The sequence below is a fragment of the Pyrgilauda ruficollis genome, unplaced genomic scaffold (genome assembly GCF_017590135.1).
Source record: "Pyrgilauda ruficollis isolate IOZ18807 unplaced genomic scaffold, ASM1759013v1 scaffold25, whole genome shotgun sequence".
Lineage (NCBI taxonomy): Eukaryota > Metazoa > Chordata > Aves > Passeriformes > Passeridae > Pyrgilauda > Pyrgilauda ruficollis.
This window is the reverse complement of record NW_024523822.1, coordinates 1479786-1501449: the sequence shown is the minus strand read 5'-3', so window position 1 is coordinate 1501449 and position 21664 is coordinate 1479786. Positions and strand designations below refer to the sequence as shown.

At 38.4% G+C, this 21664-nt stretch overlaps 1 protein-coding gene across 4 annotated transcripts in view; it reads left to right on the top strand.

The window, feature by feature from the left end:
• MAST4 (microtubule associated serine/threonine kinase family member 4) overlaps positions 1-21664 on the top strand; it is a 279014-nt gene that overhangs the window by 219459 nt on the left and 37891 nt on the right. For 3 of the 4 annotated variants that reach the window (XM_041470924.1, XM_041470925.1, XM_041470926.1), the window contains 5 exons: positions 5619-5776; positions 7034-7109; positions 8555-8764; positions 11827-11928; positions 17338-17470. In XM_041470924.1, coding sequence (XP_041326858.1) covers positions 5619-5776; positions 7034-7109; positions 8555-8764; positions 11827-11928; positions 17338-17470 — 679 coding nt within the window. Of the gene's footprint in view, positions 1-5618; positions 5777-7033; positions 7110-8554; positions 8765-11826; positions 11929-17337; positions 17471-21664 lie in introns of those variants that run through there. The other variant, XM_041470927.1, reaches the window with a different exon arrangement.

The window sequence follows — 21664 nt, the reverse complement described above, 5'->3', positions numbered from 1 at the left end:
CTTACTAATTTTTACCTTTTGGACCAGTTGTTTCAGTGTGAATTGTGGTGGTTTAAAAGAACAGCTGGGAATTAAATTCCAAATAGGCCACCCCCATTTTCCCCACCCTGCTCTAGTGAGAGGGGGATAAAGGCAGAGACTATGGGTTGAGATAACAGCAGAGACTGTGGGGTTGAGGTAACAACAGAAAACCAACAGCTAAGAAGTAGGAAATGCACAGTAATGGCAACAATATTGATAACAAAATTTACAACAGAGAAGGTGCTTTACACACAAAAGGTGTTCAGCACCTCAGCCCAGTTCTGTGTGGCTGCTGAGACAAAGACAAGATGGCATTTGCTCTCTGCAGCTTGTGTTCCCCATCCCTGAGGCCAGAAAAAGAAACAAGGAGGGACAAATTCCCAAAAAAGCTGGATTGTCCTTGTCTTGCTGTCTGCCATTGGACTGCTGGGCTCAGCTGTGGTTGTCAGTATTCAGGTGGGCTTGGCTTGGCTCCCCTCAGCCTTGCTTCTGCCAGTCTTGTGTCAGCCCCCCACTGTACCTGTTCATCTCATAGGCCACAGCAGTGCCTTGGATCCTGCTCCAGGACTTGGGAGCTAGCCATGGCAGAAATAACAGCCTCTGCTTTGTATATCTGCATATCTTTCTACTGGAGAGGAACGACTGTCTCATGTTACAACCTGGAGCAGAGCTCTTGGTTATGGTAGTCACACCTAGAGGCTGTGGAGATACAGCTGTAGAGAAAGCCTGCTTTGGAAATAACAAATAGTTGACATTTTGACAGTTAGAGCACATCACTGCAGTGGAAGTGGTGGTCTGTGTCGATCTATCTGTCTCTTCAATGTTTCATGCCTTATATGCCTATAAAAGGTGTTTTACCTTTTATGAACAGCATTTTACTGAATAGGTAATAACTGATTTTTTAAAGTGTTTCTTTGACAATTAAAGTAGGCTTTCTTTTCCTACATCCAGTGGGTTTGTTCAGTTTCTCTTGTGAAACAATTGAGTTCCACGTTCTGTACAATGATGAAATATGACCATTTTGTATTATGATCAACTCTTACTTTTTTTTTGTCCACAGAGATTTCTGGAAGGACAGTTCTATCTGTCTTAAACCATGTTGAGTAATTTCTTATATCTTAAGAACTTTTTCTCTAAAGCACTAATTTTGACCTCTGCTTTCTTTTCTGTGTAGATGTTACTTTTGCCAAGTAAATTCCTTGGTTTCACATTAATTCCGTAAGCAGTTTTCGTTAGGGCATGTTTGTATAGCTCTTACTGGAACTAGATCAGATATGCTGTGCTCTTCACCTAAAATATATTGACATAAAGGAATTTATATCAAATAAAGGAATTCCCACAGAAACACTGTCACTGTTGCAAGAAACGGACTTGTGTTAGAAAGGAGATTAAAAGCTGTGTCAAAATCAGATCAAAATACAGTTTTAATTTTCTGTCCATATTCATTTCTTTGATATGGAATTCTATGGAATATGATATTTCTTCAGTTTTAAAATTGTAATTCTAATTAATATACTTTCTCCCCCACTTAAGTTCACTAGCTGCTGTGGGCATCCTGGAATGTAGAGCAGTTTTACATGGTATTTGTGTTTGCTGTTCATACAGTTATGGACTTAGCTGTCTTAACTTCTGTAATACATCATTGTTGACCTACCCCATGATTATTTCTGACTAGAATATATAAATAATAACATATGTCTTCCCTACCATTGAGAAAACAGTTTCTTTCTTGTGGAAATACACCTTTTTTCCCAATAACTACATTCAAATTTTATTGAAGAAAGAAGCAGTAGAGAATTCATGCCATAAATATCAGCGGTGTCCCACTCTTAAGAGTAAGGGATCACACAAGATTAGTAAATACTTGTGGTCGAAAGAAATTACAGAAGTCAAATGACCCACAAAAACTCACTAAGACACACTTGGCATAGAAATTGGTGTATTAGTCTCTGACTTGCTATATAAGCACATGTCAGTGGGTTTTGCATAAAGGGGTGAGGTGGGGAAGGGAAAAAAAAATAAGGAAAAGGGGGGGTGAGGGTGGAGGAAGAGACACCAGTCCTGGTTCCAGTATTAGTCCAGCTGCTGAGATATCTCAGGATCTTGGGGATGCCTGAGGCTTGTTGGAGAGGTACCACTTTATAGAGAAGCTGTTTCCACCCTGAAGGTGGGTTTCTTACTTTCTGTGCAAATTAGTGATCACTCACAGTCCAGTCTTTCAGGTCCTTGTGGAAATTGGCCAGCGGACTTCGGGGGTCTTTGGCGGTCTTGATTCCTCCCTGTGCATTCTTCTTCACCTCATTTCTCCGTACTGAAATGCTCATACTGCTGTACTGAGCTGTGCTTACCTCCAGGAGGTAGATCAAAGACCTTTGTCCCAGAAAAGTGCTGTCCTACCTCCGTATGGCCCCTTGTCCAGTCACATCTTGTTCTTTCTCACAGCATGTTATTGCCAAGTCCTTGGCTGTTGTTACCCAAAGTCGTTGGTGCCACAGCCACCCTGCTACTAGTGTTTGAGACAAACACATTAGCCTTTATTGTTTTGGCTTCTGCAGTATCTCATGGTTAGTTTCTTATTCTGTTTTGCCTGAGAATTTGCTATTGCTGATAAGCCCTGCAAAAGCACTTGGATAGCCTTTGGATTCTAAATCTAGCGACTGTTTCTTCACTTCTTAGAGATGTTTTTCATTTTCTTCTTTTACCCTCAGGATGATAGATGTGAATCACAGAACCAAAACTAGAAGTGTACCCATCTAATTGATTTCACGTACTTTTTCAGAATCTGGAAGTGCGAGGACAGTTCAGCCTCCTCCTCCACATTATTACTTATTCTTAGAGGAAATGAGAGACCAAGTCATACAACACCGTAAATGTACATATGGAGCACTCCCAGTGAAGAATAAATAAAATTCACATAAATCTAGACATCTATCAACCAGCCAGCAGAAAGAGTTTTTACACATCACAATAGAGCACAACTTTGTTCTTCACAAGCACGTGAAAGTCAAAGTAGGGGCCAAAGTGTCTGTAGTTACCACAGTTACGCTGAGGTGAATGTAGCTCACTGTTTGTTACCCTATTTTTTTTTTTTTGTTTGCTTGTTTGTTTTTGTAATATTGAAAGTAGTGATGGGATGGATAGAATTACCTATGTAATGGAAGGTTGTGGGTTTAGAAATGGTGCAAGTATCACATATACTGGTTATCACAACAAAATTAAAATACCTTCTGCTTGATTGTTCAGTTGGAAAGAAGCTGTTGGTGTATCTTATTCTAGCACAGCAGGATCGAATCTTGGCAGTTAGACAATGCAGTTGAGATGATTGTGTCTTCTAGGAGAGCAAACCTTATAAAAGTGATGAACTGAGACAAGCTGTATATTTTTCAAACCTGCATTTCTGTTTCAGAAGAACATTTGTGTTTCCATAATGCACTACAGTTGAACATATTGAAAATATTTTATCTCTTGTGTGATTTTTGGTGCATTATTTGTAGAATGTCAGGAGAAATATTTTGTTTAAGAATTTTGCTGTAAGAATTTGGATTTTTACTGAAACAAGAATTTAGATTACCAAAAAAATGTACTTTGTGCCTGTGATGATCCTGATACAACTGAAAGTGGTTAGCATTAGGAAGATCCTCTCTTCAGTCATGTTGGATCTAAACTCTCTGGCACCTTATATGAGGAGAAGTGTGATATTAGTTATTTTCCAGCTGATCTTCCCATAATTCCCTGAAACCAAAGAAATAGAGAATGATTTTAGAGGAATAGCCATCTGTGATTCTCTGTATTTGGAAAATTCTCCTATGCTACAGTATCTTCTATTTTACAGAGCATGGCTGTGGTATAACCAGTAAACTGCAACTAACTGCTATAATGTGAGATAAGAAAGAATTTGCCTTACCTATGCTGTGTGCTGAATTATGCATGGTAATGTGCTAAGGCAGAATTTCATGCATGACTTACTGTAACTCAACAAGTTACTACCTATCTGATGAGCTGTGGTAAATTCTTGATGTGCATGCCTTTTAGCCCACAGCAAAGCAAGGTAACACAGTCTTGCAAACTTCAGCTTGCTCTGATGTGGTGCAGCATTCCCATGTAGACTAGTCCTTCTTAGCCTTTTCTGCCAGTGGGTTTTATTCTTTTTTGCTTTAGGAGACAACTTCATGGAATCTAGTGTGATAAGAAAACTTTTTTTTCGCTTCTAAGAGTTAGGATATTAGTCCGTACCACACAAGTTGCCAGGAGATTAAAAAGACTTCCTAGTTTCTGTGTTTACCAGCCTGATTATTATCTGCTGACCTTAGCAATGCAGGGGCAATATTTGTACAGTACAAAAGTTTCCCTCACTAGAAATGATGTAACAAAGAAACTCTTTACTGTGTTTGCCTCCATTAAAAAGAGCACCCCGGTGGGGGTCTTGGTGTTCAATATGAGAAGTCTGATAAGCAGTAATGGGCACATGTAAATTGGTACACAGAAGAAATTAATTTTATTGAGGAATACAGCTGAAGACTGAAGAGCTCCAGAAAGATATCCGAGTTTTTCAACTTCTTCCCTTCTGTGGGTAAAATATAGGAAATGTCTGCATGGTACTAAGTAGCTTTGTGCAGTTGTACAAGAATATTTACAAATCAGCTGACTTGGAAACTGATTTTGGTAGTGGAAACAGTAGAACATTTCTCTGTGTTTGTCAGTCCACATTAGCAAGACTGGTTGTTAATGATTTGAACTGTGTATGTGTTCTTTAACAAGGGCACCAGATCCAGGTTCATGGGAAAGTTCAAAGTTCTACCTCAAAGCATCTAACATGGCTCAGGTAGAGCTGTATAAAAACCCTTAAAATACATTGTGTAGTCATTTGGACTGCTTATGTAATCAGCTCTGTACATGAAGTGTTGCAAGGGTGGTTATTGTGGTAGCACTGCCATTTTCATACCTGTCCATATCTTCCAGTTTTATACTAAATGGATGGTTTTATTGTATTTTTTTGTTCCATTAACTTTTTGTCAGCCATGTAATCGGTCTTGATAAATGTATTGAGTTCTCTCACTATTTTCAGTGTACAGTTTTTTATAAGATGTTAGCGTATTAATTTTCTCGGCAAAGGTTTAGATAGTATTTAATTTTATTTTTAAGATTGTTAGTAATGTCTTAAATGTGGATAATGAAATACTTTATTATGACGATATACAATTGGCATTGTGACAATAAGTTGTACTGTATGGTTACCATACTTTGGCTGTCCTACTCCAATAATTAATTTTCAGCAGACTCCATTTTAGCTATTCTTATGTATCATTGACATCAGACATTAGACGTCACCTTTTCCTTAGGAAATTTAAATTTTTGAAATGCAGTTTGTCTTCTGGAACTGAAGTGGTTCTTTTTTTTGATACTTACTCTATACTTAGCTCATGAATGTAAGAGTAATTATTTATTTTCTTCTTTAAATTGGTAGTCAGGCACGAGAAACAGTAACTATAATTTTTAACTTAAATTACATTATTCATTATTTGTGCGCACCAAATACAGTCTTGAAAATGGTCTTTTTTCACTCTGATGGAAGCTTGTGTTTTCTTGGGCTTTTGCAGTCATCCTGCTCATCCCAAGAGAAGCTACACCAGTTACCATACCAACCGACACCTGATGAACTACATTTTTTGTCTAAACATTTCTGTACCACTGAGAGCATTGCCAGTGATAACAGGTGCAGGACAACTGCAATGCGCCCTCGGTCCCGAAGTCTCAGGTGAGTTTGTGTGTCTGAAAACAGGGGTTGTATCTAAATTCACACATTATAGGTAGCGTCATGCTGTTTTACACTGGGAATGTGGCCTGGTTTTGAAATGGCTGAAATACATATGTAGCTGAGGCTGAGTGAAGCATAGTCCTTTAAATACTTGCTCTGGTTTTGGTCATGACTCACTTCAGTGGTAAATATCGTTAAGATAGATCTTAATGTGAAGGCAGCTAACCTGCAGAGACTGTCTTGATGACCTAGTCATTAATGATGTAACTGTAGTATTCCCTTTCTGAATCTATGTACCTGCTCTGCTCTCAGTAGTAGCCTGTGAATGTCTGTAACAGGCTGCCTCTATCAGTTCAAGGACTCACCATTGTGATATGCGTGACAAAGTTTAGTGTTCAGTTTTGATCTTCAAGAATACCAGAAGCCAGATTTAGATTCACAGAATGATTTAAGTTGGAAGGGACCTTAAAGATTATCTCATTTCAACCCCCCCTGCTGTGAGCAGGGATATTTCCACTAGACCAGACCTTCTAGACAGATGGAACGGGCCAGAGTCACCAACACAGGTAATCTGTGTTGAGATTTTTTTTAAGGGCTTTGTAGTGGACAGTGAGGCTCATGATAGCAAAACGTAATTTTGTAGGTTTGTGAGGTCTGTGGGTACCTTTTATGAATTCTTTTCCTCAAAGTCTTGTGCTTTTTTTACAGGCACAGCACTCCAGCTTTGCTCAACACATGCGTATATATGTATTATTTATAGGAAGTTACTGCCTTTATCTGCTGGTCAGATTGAAAATAGATTGTTTTGATATATTTTTTCAAATTATCCACTTAGAAAAACAAACAAAACTCAAACTCATTTTGTACTTCTTCACTTGCAGCTACCAGTGTTCTTGGTCAGATCTTGCTATTTTGATTGTATCTAATCTTCAAAGGTACAGGTATAAGACCAGTTAAAAAGATCTCTCTTGCCCTTCTGAGGAAAAGATAATGTTCACAAGGCTTCATCTGCCTTGAAATACAGGTGCAAACTAGGAGAATAACATGGTTAGCAGTTAGATGTCAAGTATATTAAATAATCATGAGGACTTGAACAGAAATAGCAGAAAGGAATTAAGTGGGCTATTGATTGCAGACTGTACCTTTCCAGTGAAGTCTGTGCTGACTTTTTGTTGCAAATAAATAATACAAAAATATAAGAATTAACTGTAGTTCATGCTGGGACAAATGTAAAGGGCTAATTTGCTTTGCTTGCAGCCCTGGACGTTCTCCTGCTTGCTGTGACAATGAAATAATTATGATGAACCATGTCTACAAAGAAAGGTTTCCAAAGGTAATGAATTATATTTAAGATACCCAGTATCTAAATTGGTAGGCAACATAGGTTTTAAGTAAGTGGTGCTTTTGTTACGGGAAGTAAAGATCCAGCCCTGTAATGGCTTCCATAAAGCATCACTGATCTCTTACTGCAACGATACAGTCACGATCAAGAAAGCTCTGGTGGGAACTGGACATTCATTTGGCAACGCTGCTAAACTGGTTTTGAAATTAATCATGCTGGTAAAATAGTCTGCTGATTGGAATCTGATGATACCTTGAATTTCAGTCGGTGGTGTACTTGGGGCAAATGCATACTGCATTAGTAAATCAAAACCAGTTTCCAGTGCTAAGTCTTGAGAAGCATCTGCTGTGATATACCAGCAGATTCCTTTGGTTAGTCCATTTCTTCATTTTCCCAAACACTTGCTATATACTTTACAAAGATGTGTATGCGTTATATGCACTGATCTATTACACTTAATGAGATCAGTACACAGATGAGGGGGTTTGACTATGAGATAGGAGGATGTTTTGCTCTCCTGTCCAGAGATCTTGAGACACAGATGAGTCCCTGCGTGCAGGTCGGTGTGCACAGCTTGAAGCACTATACTCTCAGTTGCTCCTAGAATTTTAATTACTGCTGGAAAATAAAGCAAGATACTGTTCCTAAAACGTGAGTTAAAAAGGGAGAAACTTCTTTGCATTTCTTCGTATAAATGTAAAAAAAGATTTGTCAAGATTTGCAAAGTAATCGAGCAACAATATGAAGTGTGAAGAACTCACTTATCTTCTGTTGAAGACATGAACTAAGATGTGTGGGATTACTGTTTAATAATAATAATAATAATAATGGTATCTTCAAGGGTTTTTTTGAAGCATCTGCAATTCTGTGAGAACCAGACAGTTGGTTCTGTAAAACAAATGCATCTGGGAACCTGCAGACACGTTTGGCAGGACCTGTGAGCTTGTGGTGCTTTTAATTAATCAAATGAGCCTCATTCAAACTCTGCTCAGTGAAATATTTTTGTGGAATAACCTTTGTGAAGGTAGTGACTGTATTCTGCTGTCTAGTATCTGCAGTTTTAGCAGAAAAAAGTAGGCCCCCTATCAGTTATCTTTTTTCTTTTGTATATATTTCCACTTTGGTTTTGACTTAAAAGCTTTTTATTTCTGTTAGTGATTATCACAAGATTAGTGTACAGTTAATCACCGTTGGCAGACAAAGTGGGGAACTGGGTAGTAGAACAACAAGGCTGTTGCTTTTCTGTACTGGTAATGTGGGGAAATGTCATCTGTCACTTTGCCTTTGTGTACTTGCCTTTTGACTTCAGTCATTTCATGCATTCCAGCTAGGTAAATTCTTAGACAGTACATAAATGTTCTAGAGTCAGAAATAACTTCAAGGCTGTTAGTTTCATGTAGTTGAATTTAATGTGTTGAACAACTGCTTTCCTATAGGCCACAGCTCAGATGGAAGAGAGGCTTCAGGATATTATAACAAATCATTCTCCAGAGAACACCCTTCCACTGGCAGATGGAGTGCTCAGTTTTACCCACCATCAGATCACAGAACTGGCTCGAGATTGTTTGGATAAATCTCACCAGGGCCTCATCACATCACGATACTTCCTTGAATTACAGCAGAAATTAGACAAATTGCTACAGGAGGTATGATCCATGAGACTGTCATGTGTTTGCCTGAAAAATTGTTTAAATCTGTTTGCCTTAGAGTTTGCTTGAATATTGTCTTGAATTATGACTGTTTACTCAAGTAATTGTCAAAGTGGTATTCGTAAGATGTTTTAGTCTACATAATGACTCCTGCAAAAAAAGTCATTTAGTGTACATAATAACTCCCTGGCATATTGGTCTGGAATAGAGGGGTTGTAGAGATTCCAGAAACAGCAGGGTTACATCCTGCAGTGCAAATTGTAGATTGCTTATAGAAGTGTGTGCATAAGCCCCAGACAGGGCTGGCTATTTCATTTACTTTAAATAAATGAGGTAACATACACGGTTTCCTTTCATCAACCTACTGTGTTGAGAAAGCAGACAGCAACCTTTACCTTTCCATTAGTGAGAGATTATTTATTATTTAATTATTTTTAACATTCGTCTCACAGCTGAAATGTTGATTAGCAGCAAAAATGGCTTTTCTAAATGTGTTGACACTTTCATAGAATACTCAGCTAAATTAATTAAGACGAACTTGAAACTTGACAAACGTGCTGTTACATAAGTTTCTGTAGTTTGTTAATCTATCATTTTCAAAAGAATGAGTACAACATGTAATTACTCATTTATTTGTGTGGGATTTGATAGTATGTTATGAGTCAAAATAAATGTGATAGAGCAGCAGATTTGAAATTAATTCGAAATTCTTTCCAGCTGATGCCTTAAGGTGCCATGCTGTCTTAATTGGTCCTTTGCTTTCTTTTGAATAGAAAGCAGGCACAAGCCTCACAAGTAAACTGCTACACAAGCAGTTTTGGTTGAGTTTTTGTGGGGTTTTTTGATTTTTTTTGTTGGCTTTTTTTGTTGGCTTTTTTTGTTTGTTTTATTTGGATTTTTTGTTGTTGTTGTTTTCTTGGGTTTTGTTTTTCCTGTGCCTCTTTTTTTGCTAATTTCTATTCAGTAAAGAGGATTTCTAAAACTATTGATTTTTGAACTTTTTCTCTTCATACAACAAAACAAAATTTAAGACATCAATAAATTTATTCTGGATTGTTGAAACCCTATTTTTTAAACACTGAAAATACTTAGAGTTTGCTTACTAGTCAAGAGGAAGTTTTGACTTATGAAATGGTCATAGTTCTGCCATGCCAGAGTGCAGGCAGAATTGGTCAGTTGATAATGTCAGAATACCAGAAAACTTGTCTAAGCCAGGATTCATTGAACCACTGCTAACGCTGTTGACAATATATACCTAAAAATGGCTACACATTAAGTAGAGTTTAGAATATGTGTTCACTAACAGCTCTCCCAAAACCTGCTAAAAAAAACATGGCACCACATTATTTTTCAACCTGCATATAAAGTAAAAAAATCACCAAGCCACTCATTTTGTCATATTCTATGATGCCAATTCTTTATTATGAAAACGATTCCTGTTCTGCAAAGACATTCTACCTTAAAAAATTTAGACTTAACTTTTGAATCCACTGCTTACTTCTTGTTAATAGCATGATATGACAGTATGAAAACATTTTCTTTGGACAACTTGGTTATGGGCACTTCGTTGTGCTTTGGTTTCATGTGATTCATTTGTTGTTAATTCCCGGCTGCAATCTTCAGTAGAAAGCTGCATTTCCTGATGCTGCTTGGCACTGTGCAGTTACTTTAACTAGGGGAAGACTCCCTTGAGGTCAAAGCAGCTTGGTTTAGCCAAAACTTTTAGAATTTTAAGGTCAAGTGGACCTGAATGCTTTCCTGCTTCATCCTCCTTAAATGTAATATGTATTGAATCTTTTGTTCACCTAGGCATCTAAGTGTTCATAAAACTCTACAAAGGTGCTTTAAATTTTGTTGGTGGTTAAAATAGGCAGGTGTTTTGTTTACAAAAGAGTTTTATTTGGGCTAAGTTGATAATGTTTAGAGTTATGCTTCTGTCCAGTTAAGGTACTTCTGAAACCTCTTGCAGATGGCTCGATGATATTTGTACAGTTTTCGTTTTTTAAACTCCATAGATTAATTCCTCTCATGTATTTGGTGATTTTCAAAATTGTGGTATTTACATTAAGAGCAATATGCATAGCTTTCTATTTTCACAGAGATTTTTTCAAAAATATAATGTGTTACAGGAGAAGTACTTATTGGTCTGTAGTAATAATTTTTAAATGTTAGTTTCTTAATTTTCTTTGTGGTTTTGAATAAGCAAGAGATGCTGAGAAACTTAAGCTGTGGGTTCTACTGTTCAGAGCAAGGAAATGCTTTGATATTTAAGGCAAAGGCTATTTAGGACATTCTAATCAGAAGGAGAATTATACAGTTGCTTTGCATTCAGTAGCATCCTTAAATAATGTAATTTCTTCTTAGACGAGGGAAACATTTAAAAGAAACTTGAAATGCAGCTCAGACCATTGTGCAGATGTTGTCAAAACCTTCTAGATGTACATTTTCTGTACATATTCTTCTATAGCACCTCTCCCTCTCTTTTGCAATCTTTGTAGAACTCAATTTTTCATTGTCATCCTTTCTACATGTACCTTTAGATGAAGCCTCTCTGCAAGTAAAGGTTTTTTATATGTATATGTGCATATAAATTGCCGTTTTCATATGACTGACAAAAAGATATGAATTTGGGATAGATGTTGCTTATATTTATTACTATTATTTATGTTAGTTTTCATTTCGGCCTAACCCTGTTAAAGAATTGAGGCACAACCTGCATGTATAGATCAGTGTTGATCTGTATTGATACATTGTATCTATTTGTAAAACTGGTGGTAATAATACTGTGTAAGCTTAAGAAACAAGAAAGAAAAAAAAAAGTAGGTGTTTGTTGTAGTCACTTTTGTTGTAACAGTGTTAAAGTTTTAAAGCTGGGTATATTTGAATAGAAGTTACAGTGTTGCTCAGATCTTTGTTATCTCTGCTGGCATCTTGAAATTGATGCGCAGTTTGTATCAAGTACATGCTTCAAACCCTACCGGTGTCCTAAATATCACTGCTTTCCTAAGCAGGGCATTGAATGTGATTTGGTTCAACATGGATTTATTTTTATCTTTTAGGCACAAGAGCGATCAGAGAGTGGAGAAATGGCATTTATTAAACAACTTGTTCGCAAAATCTTGATAGTTATTGCTCGTCCTGCTCGCTTACTGGAATGTCTGGTAAGGTCATGCTTACTGTGTTTTCACTTAGTAGTTAGTGTTTTTCACTTAGTAGTGCAGGCAGTTCTCTGATTTAGTATTCAAGGCCCTTTACAATTGATTTTTGGAACATGTCAAATAGTATGGTAGGGCTTCATTGTTTGTGGGATCCTTTCCACTTCTATTCTTGGATATAGTGTACTGGCAGGACCCTCCTGCAGTTTTATTTGATTCCCTGCTATTGCAAATACTATGGTATAGAATCCCTTTCATCAACTGAGAAAGCTGCTATTTAAAACCAGTTGGCTTTTTCTGTTGTTTTGTTAGACTTCTCCATTTCTTGGGAAGACTGTTCCAGAATTGTAATTGCTTGGTGGTTTTCTCATTTCTTAACAGTTTCATAATTTTGTTGCACTCAACAGCTGCCAGAACTATAAACAGCTTGAGGTCAGTTCTGCAGTACCTGACCTGGCAATAAGAGCAGAAGAGGGATTAGGCTGTCTGGATTCACAGGTAGTTGGTGTTATACTGGGGTCTAGAAGGAGCAGAAGAGTTGATTTATTTATGCATGAGCATAGCAGCAATGTTGCCACACTGGGTTAGTTTGTGTGTGCTGTGTGGGCGTGTTTCTGCTTTTTTTGCCTGTGCTGTGGGAGCTGGTATGGCTCAGGTGTGGGAAGTTGCTCCTACACATGGAGCCAGTGTTCTTCAGTTGTTCAGTTGAACTAATAAACACTTGCAGAACACAGTGTACACAGGAGGATAGTGTAGACACCCAAATGCCATGCCAGAGCCAACCTGAGTCCAAAAGGCCTGGCAGGCAGCCTGAGATGATTTTGAGCCACTCTGCTTGCCAATATAAGATCAGTGTTGATGCTGCATACAGCTATTTGAGGCTGGCAGGCCTTACGTGGAATCCAGCCGGCTGCTAGACTCAAGTTATGCCTGAAATTGCATTTGTGTCGCACTGAATCTGAGCTAGTAAGCTAGCTAGTAAGTCTTTCCAACTTGATTTTGGCTTTGTGCTGAGTCCCTTCATCTGTGGCACAGTTAATCCACACCCTGGCTTGTTCAGCCATGGGCATTTTGAGAGCTGCCTCTAGTTTGTTTTGGAAACACCAAGTCTCAGTGTTCCCAGTTGCTTTTTTGTTCGTGATTTGCAGTTCAGAAGGAATCTAAAAATAAGATACGTGCTCTGAATCAGCATGGAAGAGATGTGAGGTGTTTAAAAAAAACAACCAAAACAAAGAATAAGGAAGGCTTTAGAGAGAACAACATCTTAACATGTCCTGCTTCTGCCGTTGAATCGAAACTTGTTTCACTCCTCCTCCCTGAGAAGTTCTTTCCATGTCTAGTGTGTTGTTCCCTGCTCTTATTTACAGGGTTTATATGTTTCTCCACATCATCCAGTTTCTCATCTCCTTGTTTTTTCCCTTTCTGGTTTGCATCCTTCTCTATTATCACACATCCAGAAATGCTCTTAAATACATCTTGTGGGCAGTCAGCCCAAGACTTGTTAATAATACTTTACATCTTCCATTACAGGCTTGCTACTTTCTCCCATCAGTCCTTGCTCCCAGCATCATTATTCTCTATTGGCTTTCTAATTGAGGTGCTGGAGTGTGTCCAGTGAAGGGCAGCAAGACTCATGAAGGGTCTAGAAAATGTATCTAGGAACGGCTGAGGGAACTGGATTTGTTTGGTCTCAAGAAGAGCAGGCTCAAGGGGCACCTTATCGCTCTTACAGCTCCCTGAAAGGAAGGTGCCAGGTGGGAGCCATTCTCTCATATGGTGCCTGCAATACTACAGGAAGTAGCCTTAAATTGAGACAGGGGAGATTCAGATTACATGTTGCCGCTTCTCTTCCCCGACTAGCTGATGTTGAGAGTGAGGGGCGGCAGTTTTCCCCCTGGAGCTCCTTGAATCCCAGTTGTCAGTTGTTTCGGCGCAGAATAAAACACTGACAGCGCACAGGGGTCCCAGGGAAACTTTATTTGATGGTGTTTCTTCCCCTCTTTCTTCCTGGGCCCCAGCTAGGGTGCCAACAAAGACTTGTATCTCAGGGGAAAGGCAGGGGCAGACCCAACTTCCAACAAATCAGGAGAGTTGGGAGTAAAAACCCAGGCGGGGAATAACAGGAGCGAACCAATAAACTTCCAAGGAAGAAAAACAGTTTTAGGAAATGGGTAAAATTTGGAGAAATAGAAACTAGAAACTAGCTGACAACATTTTTGGGGAAAGGGTTGAGACAAAAGAAATACCAGCACCAAGGAAAACTACTAAATCATAAATCAAACCATAGACCCACTGATAAAACAAAAAGCACGATACAACATGTTTGAAAATTTTTTTTCCCCTGTTAGAGTGGTCAGACATTGGAATAGGTTGTGTAGGAGGTGGTGGAGTTACCTGAAGTTGTTCAAGAGGTGTTTGGATCTCGTGCTGGGTGATGGTTCAGTGGTTTAGAGGTGACGGTGGTGGTGCTGGGTGGATGGTTGGACTGAATTATCTTAAAGGTTTCTTTGAACTATGATGATTTTGTGGTTCCAATTCAAGTTCTCTCTTGGTCTATTTGCCTATTAGTTTATTCTCCCTAAGTGCTAAGTTTTAATGGGATCTAGTCCAAATCTCTGTTCACGTAGTTGCCACTTCCTACCGTTGGGATTTTGTCCTAGGCTACTTGCTCTGCTTCAGGTAGAATGATGTGCATCCTGCACCCCTCCTTTTGCTGGGCATGCTGAAATGAGTGCAAGAACAGCGGTGCAAAGTCCAGATGTGATTGTGTCTCATAACTGAGTTTCAGAGCAGCAGTGGCAGGGAAAGCCAGCACAGCTTGCTTCTAGTGTTCTCACTTAAACAGGATATTCAGAAGGCTTAAACTGGGTTGTGACAACCCTGCATCGAATGTTTCTACAAATACGGGTAGCTTGAACAAATGTAGGCCTACAGTCAAGCAACAGTACATTTTTCGTGCAAGCAGATGTTAAGCCTAGATCATAAACATAATTGTAAATTTACAGAAACAACACTTTTTTCTGTAATGTCTCTCTGGAAACTTTTGAATATTACTGTGTGGTATTTTAGAATATCTGTGTGAAATAGATACTAGGTGTGGAAAACTTCAGCCTCTTTAAGAAAATTCATAAAAATTTTAGGAAAAAATTCCAGCTTTGTGGTCACCAGACATTTCAGATACCATGCAGTAAAGCTGTCAGTTTTCTGATGGTGGTCTTGTCACAGATGTTCGTAGCATGCGAAATCCTGTTTTAGTTTACTTGATAATCATACAAATAAAGGTTTTATGGTTTCATATGTGTTAAGAGCTACTGCCAATTATTTAAATATTTTTTCTCCATTTGTACATGGAAAATGAAACGCAGAGTTGGAAGTGAAGATCAGAAAATAAATTCATTGCTTCTCATTATTCAGACCCGTGTATGTATATGTGTGTCTTTAGATAGATTCATATGATTAAAATTACCTGTTTTAAAATTGCCTTGTCTTGCTAGTAAGTGGAGGAGAAGCTGTTTATCTGTCACTGCAGCAGGTCAGGAGATGATAATGTTTTCATGACAAAAGTAAATAAAAATCTTGGCACACAACTGTTGAGGACTCTCCATGTGTGGAGACACAAGGCTTGACTCCATTTCAGAAGGCTGATTTATTATGTTAAATATTATATTAAAATACTACATTAAGACTATACTAAAAGAACAGAGAGATCAGAAGGCTACAACAAGAATAGAACAGAATAGAATAACAAAATCCTGTGACTCCTCACAGCCTTGGCACAGGTGGCTGTGATTGGTCATCCATGGAAAACAATCCACATGGACCAATCATGGATGCACCTGTTGCATTCCACAGCAGCAGATAGTAATTGTTTACATTTCTGTCCTGAGGCTCCTCAGCTTCTCAGGAGAGGAAAAATCCCAATAGAGGATTTTTCATAATATCATGGCTACACACAACATCATGCTGTCGGCTGCTTTAGTGCCAAGGAGTGACATGTAAGAGATACAGCTGGGGACAGCATGTAAGATGAGGAGAGTAAGACTGAAATGGCACGTACTGTTTAGTTATTGGTTCAGGTGTTTTGGGCAGGTTTGCAGCATCCCGTGACTTAGGGCTGAAGTAAGGCAGTTTGGACAGGTCATGGGTTTGCGGTTAAGTTGTTTGCAGTACATTGTACATGATGAAGATTGTTTCATGACACATTTAAAACTTGTGAAACTTGATTGTTTCCATAAGACTGAAAATTCTAAAGATATTTTATTTCAGACATGCTACAGCAGTTCTGATGCAAAATGAAGCATGGTAGCAAATTTCTGGGTCAGGGTGTTGACTTTCAAAGTCCTGAGTAGCCTGAGGATCTAGGACAGGACCCTTGTGACTCAACGTGTAGTCTAAAATGCCGTGGAGTTATGTTTGGTTGCAAAACAGTCAGGAAATTAGCTATCTCAGCAGTCTGCCTGGCTTCTGCAGATATTTGTGACAGAGCTGACCTTCTGGAGGAAAAAATCTATTTCGTTATGTTAATGACTGGTGGCTTACTCTGTTAAGGATTGCACCTATAGGCACAAACACCTTGATGAACACAGTAACCATGAACAGATGATTTGGTGTGAATTCATGCCAGTGAGAGAGAGAAATTGTGTTTAAAAATCCTACTCACATTGTTTTAATAATCTTCTTTGCTCCTTTCAATGCATTTTTTAATACGCCTTAAAAAGTAGTAAAATAAATGTGTTTCCAAGGGACTTGGGCATAGCATTTCGAGTTTCTATTCTTTTTGTTCATTTTTGTTCCTTGTTGAGGCTTGCCTTTTTGGTATGTTATAAGTGATAGTTGTAATATAGTTAGTTCCCACAGGAGAACAGGTTTAATTTCTGAATTTGAAACAGTTGGATCAATGAAGCTCAGATTTTTAAATCAAGTTTCGATTTTGTCTTCATTCTAAAGTTAGTGATTTTTAAATTGTATTTTCCATAAAACACAGTGCATATATATTGATTGGAAATACTTGAAATTAATACTTCAGAAGTAAAGTGCAGTGCAGTATATTTACATAGTTGTAGTGGATTTTTATAAACAAACACGTGCGGGGAGATAGTCTTCTCTCTTTGAAATCTTATTTTTCTTGCTTATAGGTCATTTCACTCAGTATTACATGACGTTTTGATGGCAAAGAATATAATATTTATGTAAAGTATTGCTCTAAAATAGTGACATGCAATTCCATTGCTCATTGTGTTAAACTGTATAAAAATCGGAATATATAAATAGACTATGAGTAGTAGAATAAAGAGGTACTGTTTTTAGTAGGAATATGACATATATATGGAGTTAGAAGAGTCAAAGGAACTTTTTATGTTAGACCCTAAGGAGCCAGTTTCAACAGAGAAAATTATGATGATTATTTTTCCTTAGGAATTTGATCCCGAGGAGTTTTACTATCTTTTGGAAGCAGCTGAAGGCCATGCTAAAGAGGGGCAAGGCATTAAAACAGACATCCCTCGATACATTATTAGCCAGCTGGGCTTAAATAAAGATCCTCTGGAAGGTAAGTGAATCTCCTGCTAGTAGAAACCTACAGGTTTCTAGGTTCTTCCTTCTCAATGTGTTCTGTCGTTCTCATAATCTGTATGTACCTGAAAAGGGTCAAGGTAAAGATGGTAACAGAGCAAGCTTTTCTGACTTCAGCTGTACTCTCACAAGCTCAAACAAACACATTTAAAACGCCATCTCTACTGAGCAAGTTGGTGTTGTTTGGTTTTTTTTTTTTTTTTTTTTTTTTTTTTTTTTTTTTTTTTTTTTTTTTTTTTTTTTTTGTTTTGTTTTTTGGGTTTTTTTTTTTTTTTTTTTGCAAATATCATTCACAAATACACTGTATCAGTGATACCACTCATCTTCTTCTAGCCTGACAATGCAACTTCCTCATTGCAGCTCTAGTTGGAATTTACTGGGATAATTTGATGGTGACTGTTGTCTAAGCACAGTTATAGAGGGCACTTGGTTGAGCTGTTGTTTGCCTTTCAGTGCTCCCAGATTCCTTCATCTTGGAATCTCAGAGAAGACTATCCCATTAATTTTCCGTGTAATTTGAGTCCATGTTGGGGGCTTTTATAAGGAGAACTTAGGTTCCAGTGGAGGTATTGTCACTGCAGAATTTTTCTTTGCTGTGAGAGTGGTGAGACACTAGAACATATTGCCCAAAGAAGTGGTGGGTGCCCCATCCTTGAAAGTGTTTAAGACCAGATGGAATGAGGCTCTGAGCAGTGTGGTCTAGTGGAAGGTGACATGGTAACCCACCTAGCTGGTAAAGGGAAGCCAGTTGATGTCATCTTCTTGGATTTCAGTACTGTCTCTCACAGTGTCCTGCTGGACAAAATGTCCAGCACAGAGCTGGATAAACACATCACATGATGGGAGAGCAACTGGTTCATGGGTCAGGCACAGAGGTTACAGTGAGTGGGGTGACATCAGAGTGGTGATCTGTCACTAGATGGGTTCCACGGGACTCCACCTTAGGCTGTGTGCTCTTCAACATCTTCAGAAATGATTGTGTGCAGGACTGGGAGGGATACAAAGCCAGTTTTCAGATGATGCAAAACTAGGAGAAACTGCTGATTCCCTCAAAGGCAGAGAGGCCCTGCAGAGAGACCTTGACAAATCAGAGGGCTGGGCAGTCATCAGCCATATGAAATTCTACAAGGGAAAATGCTGGGTTCTGCATCTGGGATGGAGCAACCCTGGATGTACAGACAAACTGGGTAATGAGAGGCTGGAGAGCAGTGCCATGGAAAGGGGCCCAGGGATTCAGGTCCATGGCAAGTTGAACATGAGCCAGCAGTGCCCTGGCAGCCAGGAGGACCGCCTGTGTCCTGTGGGGCATCAGGGACAGCATGGCCAGCCGGGCAAGGGAGGGGATTGCCCTGCTCTGCTCTGAGCTGGGGCAGCCTCACCTCGAGTGCTGGGGGCAGTTCTGGGTGCCACAGTGTAAGAAGGACAGCACTGGAGAGTGTCCAGTGAGGGCATGGAGGCAGTGAAGGGCCTCGAGGGGAAGCTGTATGAGGAGTGGCTGAGGTCACTTGGTCTGTTCAGCCTGGAGGAGACTGAGGGGACACCTCATTGCACAACTTCTTCACAAGGGAAAGCAGAAATGCAGACACTGATCTGGCAAGCAGTGACAGGACCAGCCTCTGGTGACCAGTGACAGGATCTATCTGAAGGAAATGGCCTGAAATTGTGTTGGGGGGGCGGGGGGATTAGGTTGGATATCAGGAAAAGGTTTTTCACCTAGAAGGTGGCTCGACACTGAAACAGGTTCCCCAGGGAAGTGGTCACAGCACCAGCTCATCAGAGTTCAAGAAGCATTGAACAATGCTCTCAGGCACATGGTGTGACTCTTGGGGGTGGTCCTGTGCAGGGCCAGTAGCTGGACTTCATCGTCCTTTTGGGTCCCTTCCAGCTCAGCAGGTATTGTGATTCTGTGTCCCAGCCCCTGGTGGAAGGCTTAGAACAAGATAATCTTCAAGGTCTTTTCTAACCCAAGGCATTCTATGGTTCTTTGAAGGACAGCATTGAAAAAACTAAAATTAATTCTTTGTCATAGCCAGATCATCTTCTTTGTCACCCTGAGACCAGGTTGTAGCAGTGGTGACAAATAGAAATGGGTTAATTGCATTCAGTGCTAGTTCTGCAATTTGGAAGAAATTAGCAGAGATGCCATAATGGAAGAATGATCCTAGCTGGTGCCAATTAGCTTGTCTACCATGTTATCAACCAAGACACGGAAAGGGCTTGATAACACAAAATCATAGCAAAAAACTATGATAAACCTTTTTTTTTACTAGCTTTCATGATGCAAGATCACATGTTGTTAAATCAGAGAAGTAGTATATTGTGTTTTAAAACCCTTCTGCTGAACCAAATCAGAAGTTCAGCACTGCCAGTTGTGTCAGGAATTTGGTTAGTTCTAGTTCAGTTAGATTGAGTATTGTTACAGGTGACATTAATGTTATATTAACAGATCTAAAGAAAGTCAAGCCTATTATTGGTCCACTTCCTATCTTCACAGAACTTCCTCATCCAAATTTAGTATTATTTTTAGTCTGAGATACAGATTAACAGCTTTGATGCTTTTTGTTTATATTTGGACTGCAAGTAAAGGAAGCCAGACAAATTGAGAAAACACATAAATACTTTTTTCCCTTTGGTTTTGGAAAAGATCAAGACGTATTGAAATTCTCTGCAAGATAAAGCATTGTCTTCTGGATTTGGTGAGCTGTTGGTCTGTCCTAAACTGACAATTCATCAATTCTTCACGGGTCAAGTATGCAAGATTTAATTTAGAGTGCAGGTTGAGAGTTTTATATTATTGACTCTGGTTCTGCCAGTTGAACCTTGTCTTTCTCATTGACTCTTCCTGGCCACTTGGATAAAAGTGTTCCTCAACAGTAGTCAAGAATCTGTCCCTACCCATGTTTAATAACAACTCATATTTTGGACAACTTATTGTAAGAGAGGTCTAGAAACAAATGCCTATATATAAATAAGGAATACTGCTTTCTTTAACTAAGTATTTGTTTAATGGGAGGAGTATACTTCATCTGCGACACATCTTACTGTATTTCATAAACTGAACATTAATTAATATAAAAAATTTTGAAGCATTCAAATGATAATTAAAATAATGTTTTGGTTTTTTTTGTTTGTTTTTTTTTGGTGGTTTTTTTTTTTTTTTTTTTTTTTTTTTGGTGTTTTTTTTTTTTTTTTTTTTTTTTCGGAACAGAAAAATAGTCTTTGTGGTTTGCCAGTAAATACTGAGGGGTGTATGACATATGGATTACTGATTTTTGGTTCAGTTGGAGATTTGAGCAATTGAATTATTTAGTGTTTTATTTTAAAGATTAATATATATGAGTATTTGTAATAGATAATTTAGGCCATCTGATTTGTGTTAATGCTTTCCTCCCACACTCCAAAAAAAAGTAATGTTTATAAGCAGTATAAATAACTGTGCAATGACTTCTTAAATTATCTAGTTTTGATAATTTAATTGGTGTCTCTATATATAGGGCTGCTCCTTAAGCAACAATGAAGGAAGGGCATTATGGGTTTATGCCCTGGAATTAATGGTTTACAAAGAGAATTAATGGGAGCACTGTATTCATTACTATAAAAATATTATGGGAAAATCATCCTCAAGAACTTTAAAGCCCTTTTATGTAAAAATGTAAAATTTTTTTTTATGTAAAAATTTTTAAAAAGCAGAACCAAGTTTTTCAAAATAAAAAAGTGTACCTCCGTAGCACTACTTGCTTATCCTGTAACACAGAATATATTTTCAACCAAGATGTTAATTTGTGTCTTCAATTTTCCTAAATGTTCATGCAAAGGATTTTCTTTCATCTGCAGGGGAAAGCAACCTACTTTAGATCTTTCTCTACTTGCCTCCTTTGTTTGCTGTCATAACTGTAGTGTCCTTTCTTTGAGTGAAATGATGCTTGTATCATTTGGCGATAATGCTAGATAAATTTATACTGAACTGAAAGCAATACCACAACAGATTCATCACTTTGCAGAGAGTGGTGGCTGCAATTCTGAAGAGTTCCCTAGGGAGAAATTTTTTCCCCATGTTTTTTAAATTGCCATCTTTACCTTTTTGAATCATGAGTCTTCAGAAAATGTTTAAATCAACAGAAGAACAAGGACAGATGTTTAATGGTATTTAGATGAGTTCGAAAAATCTCTT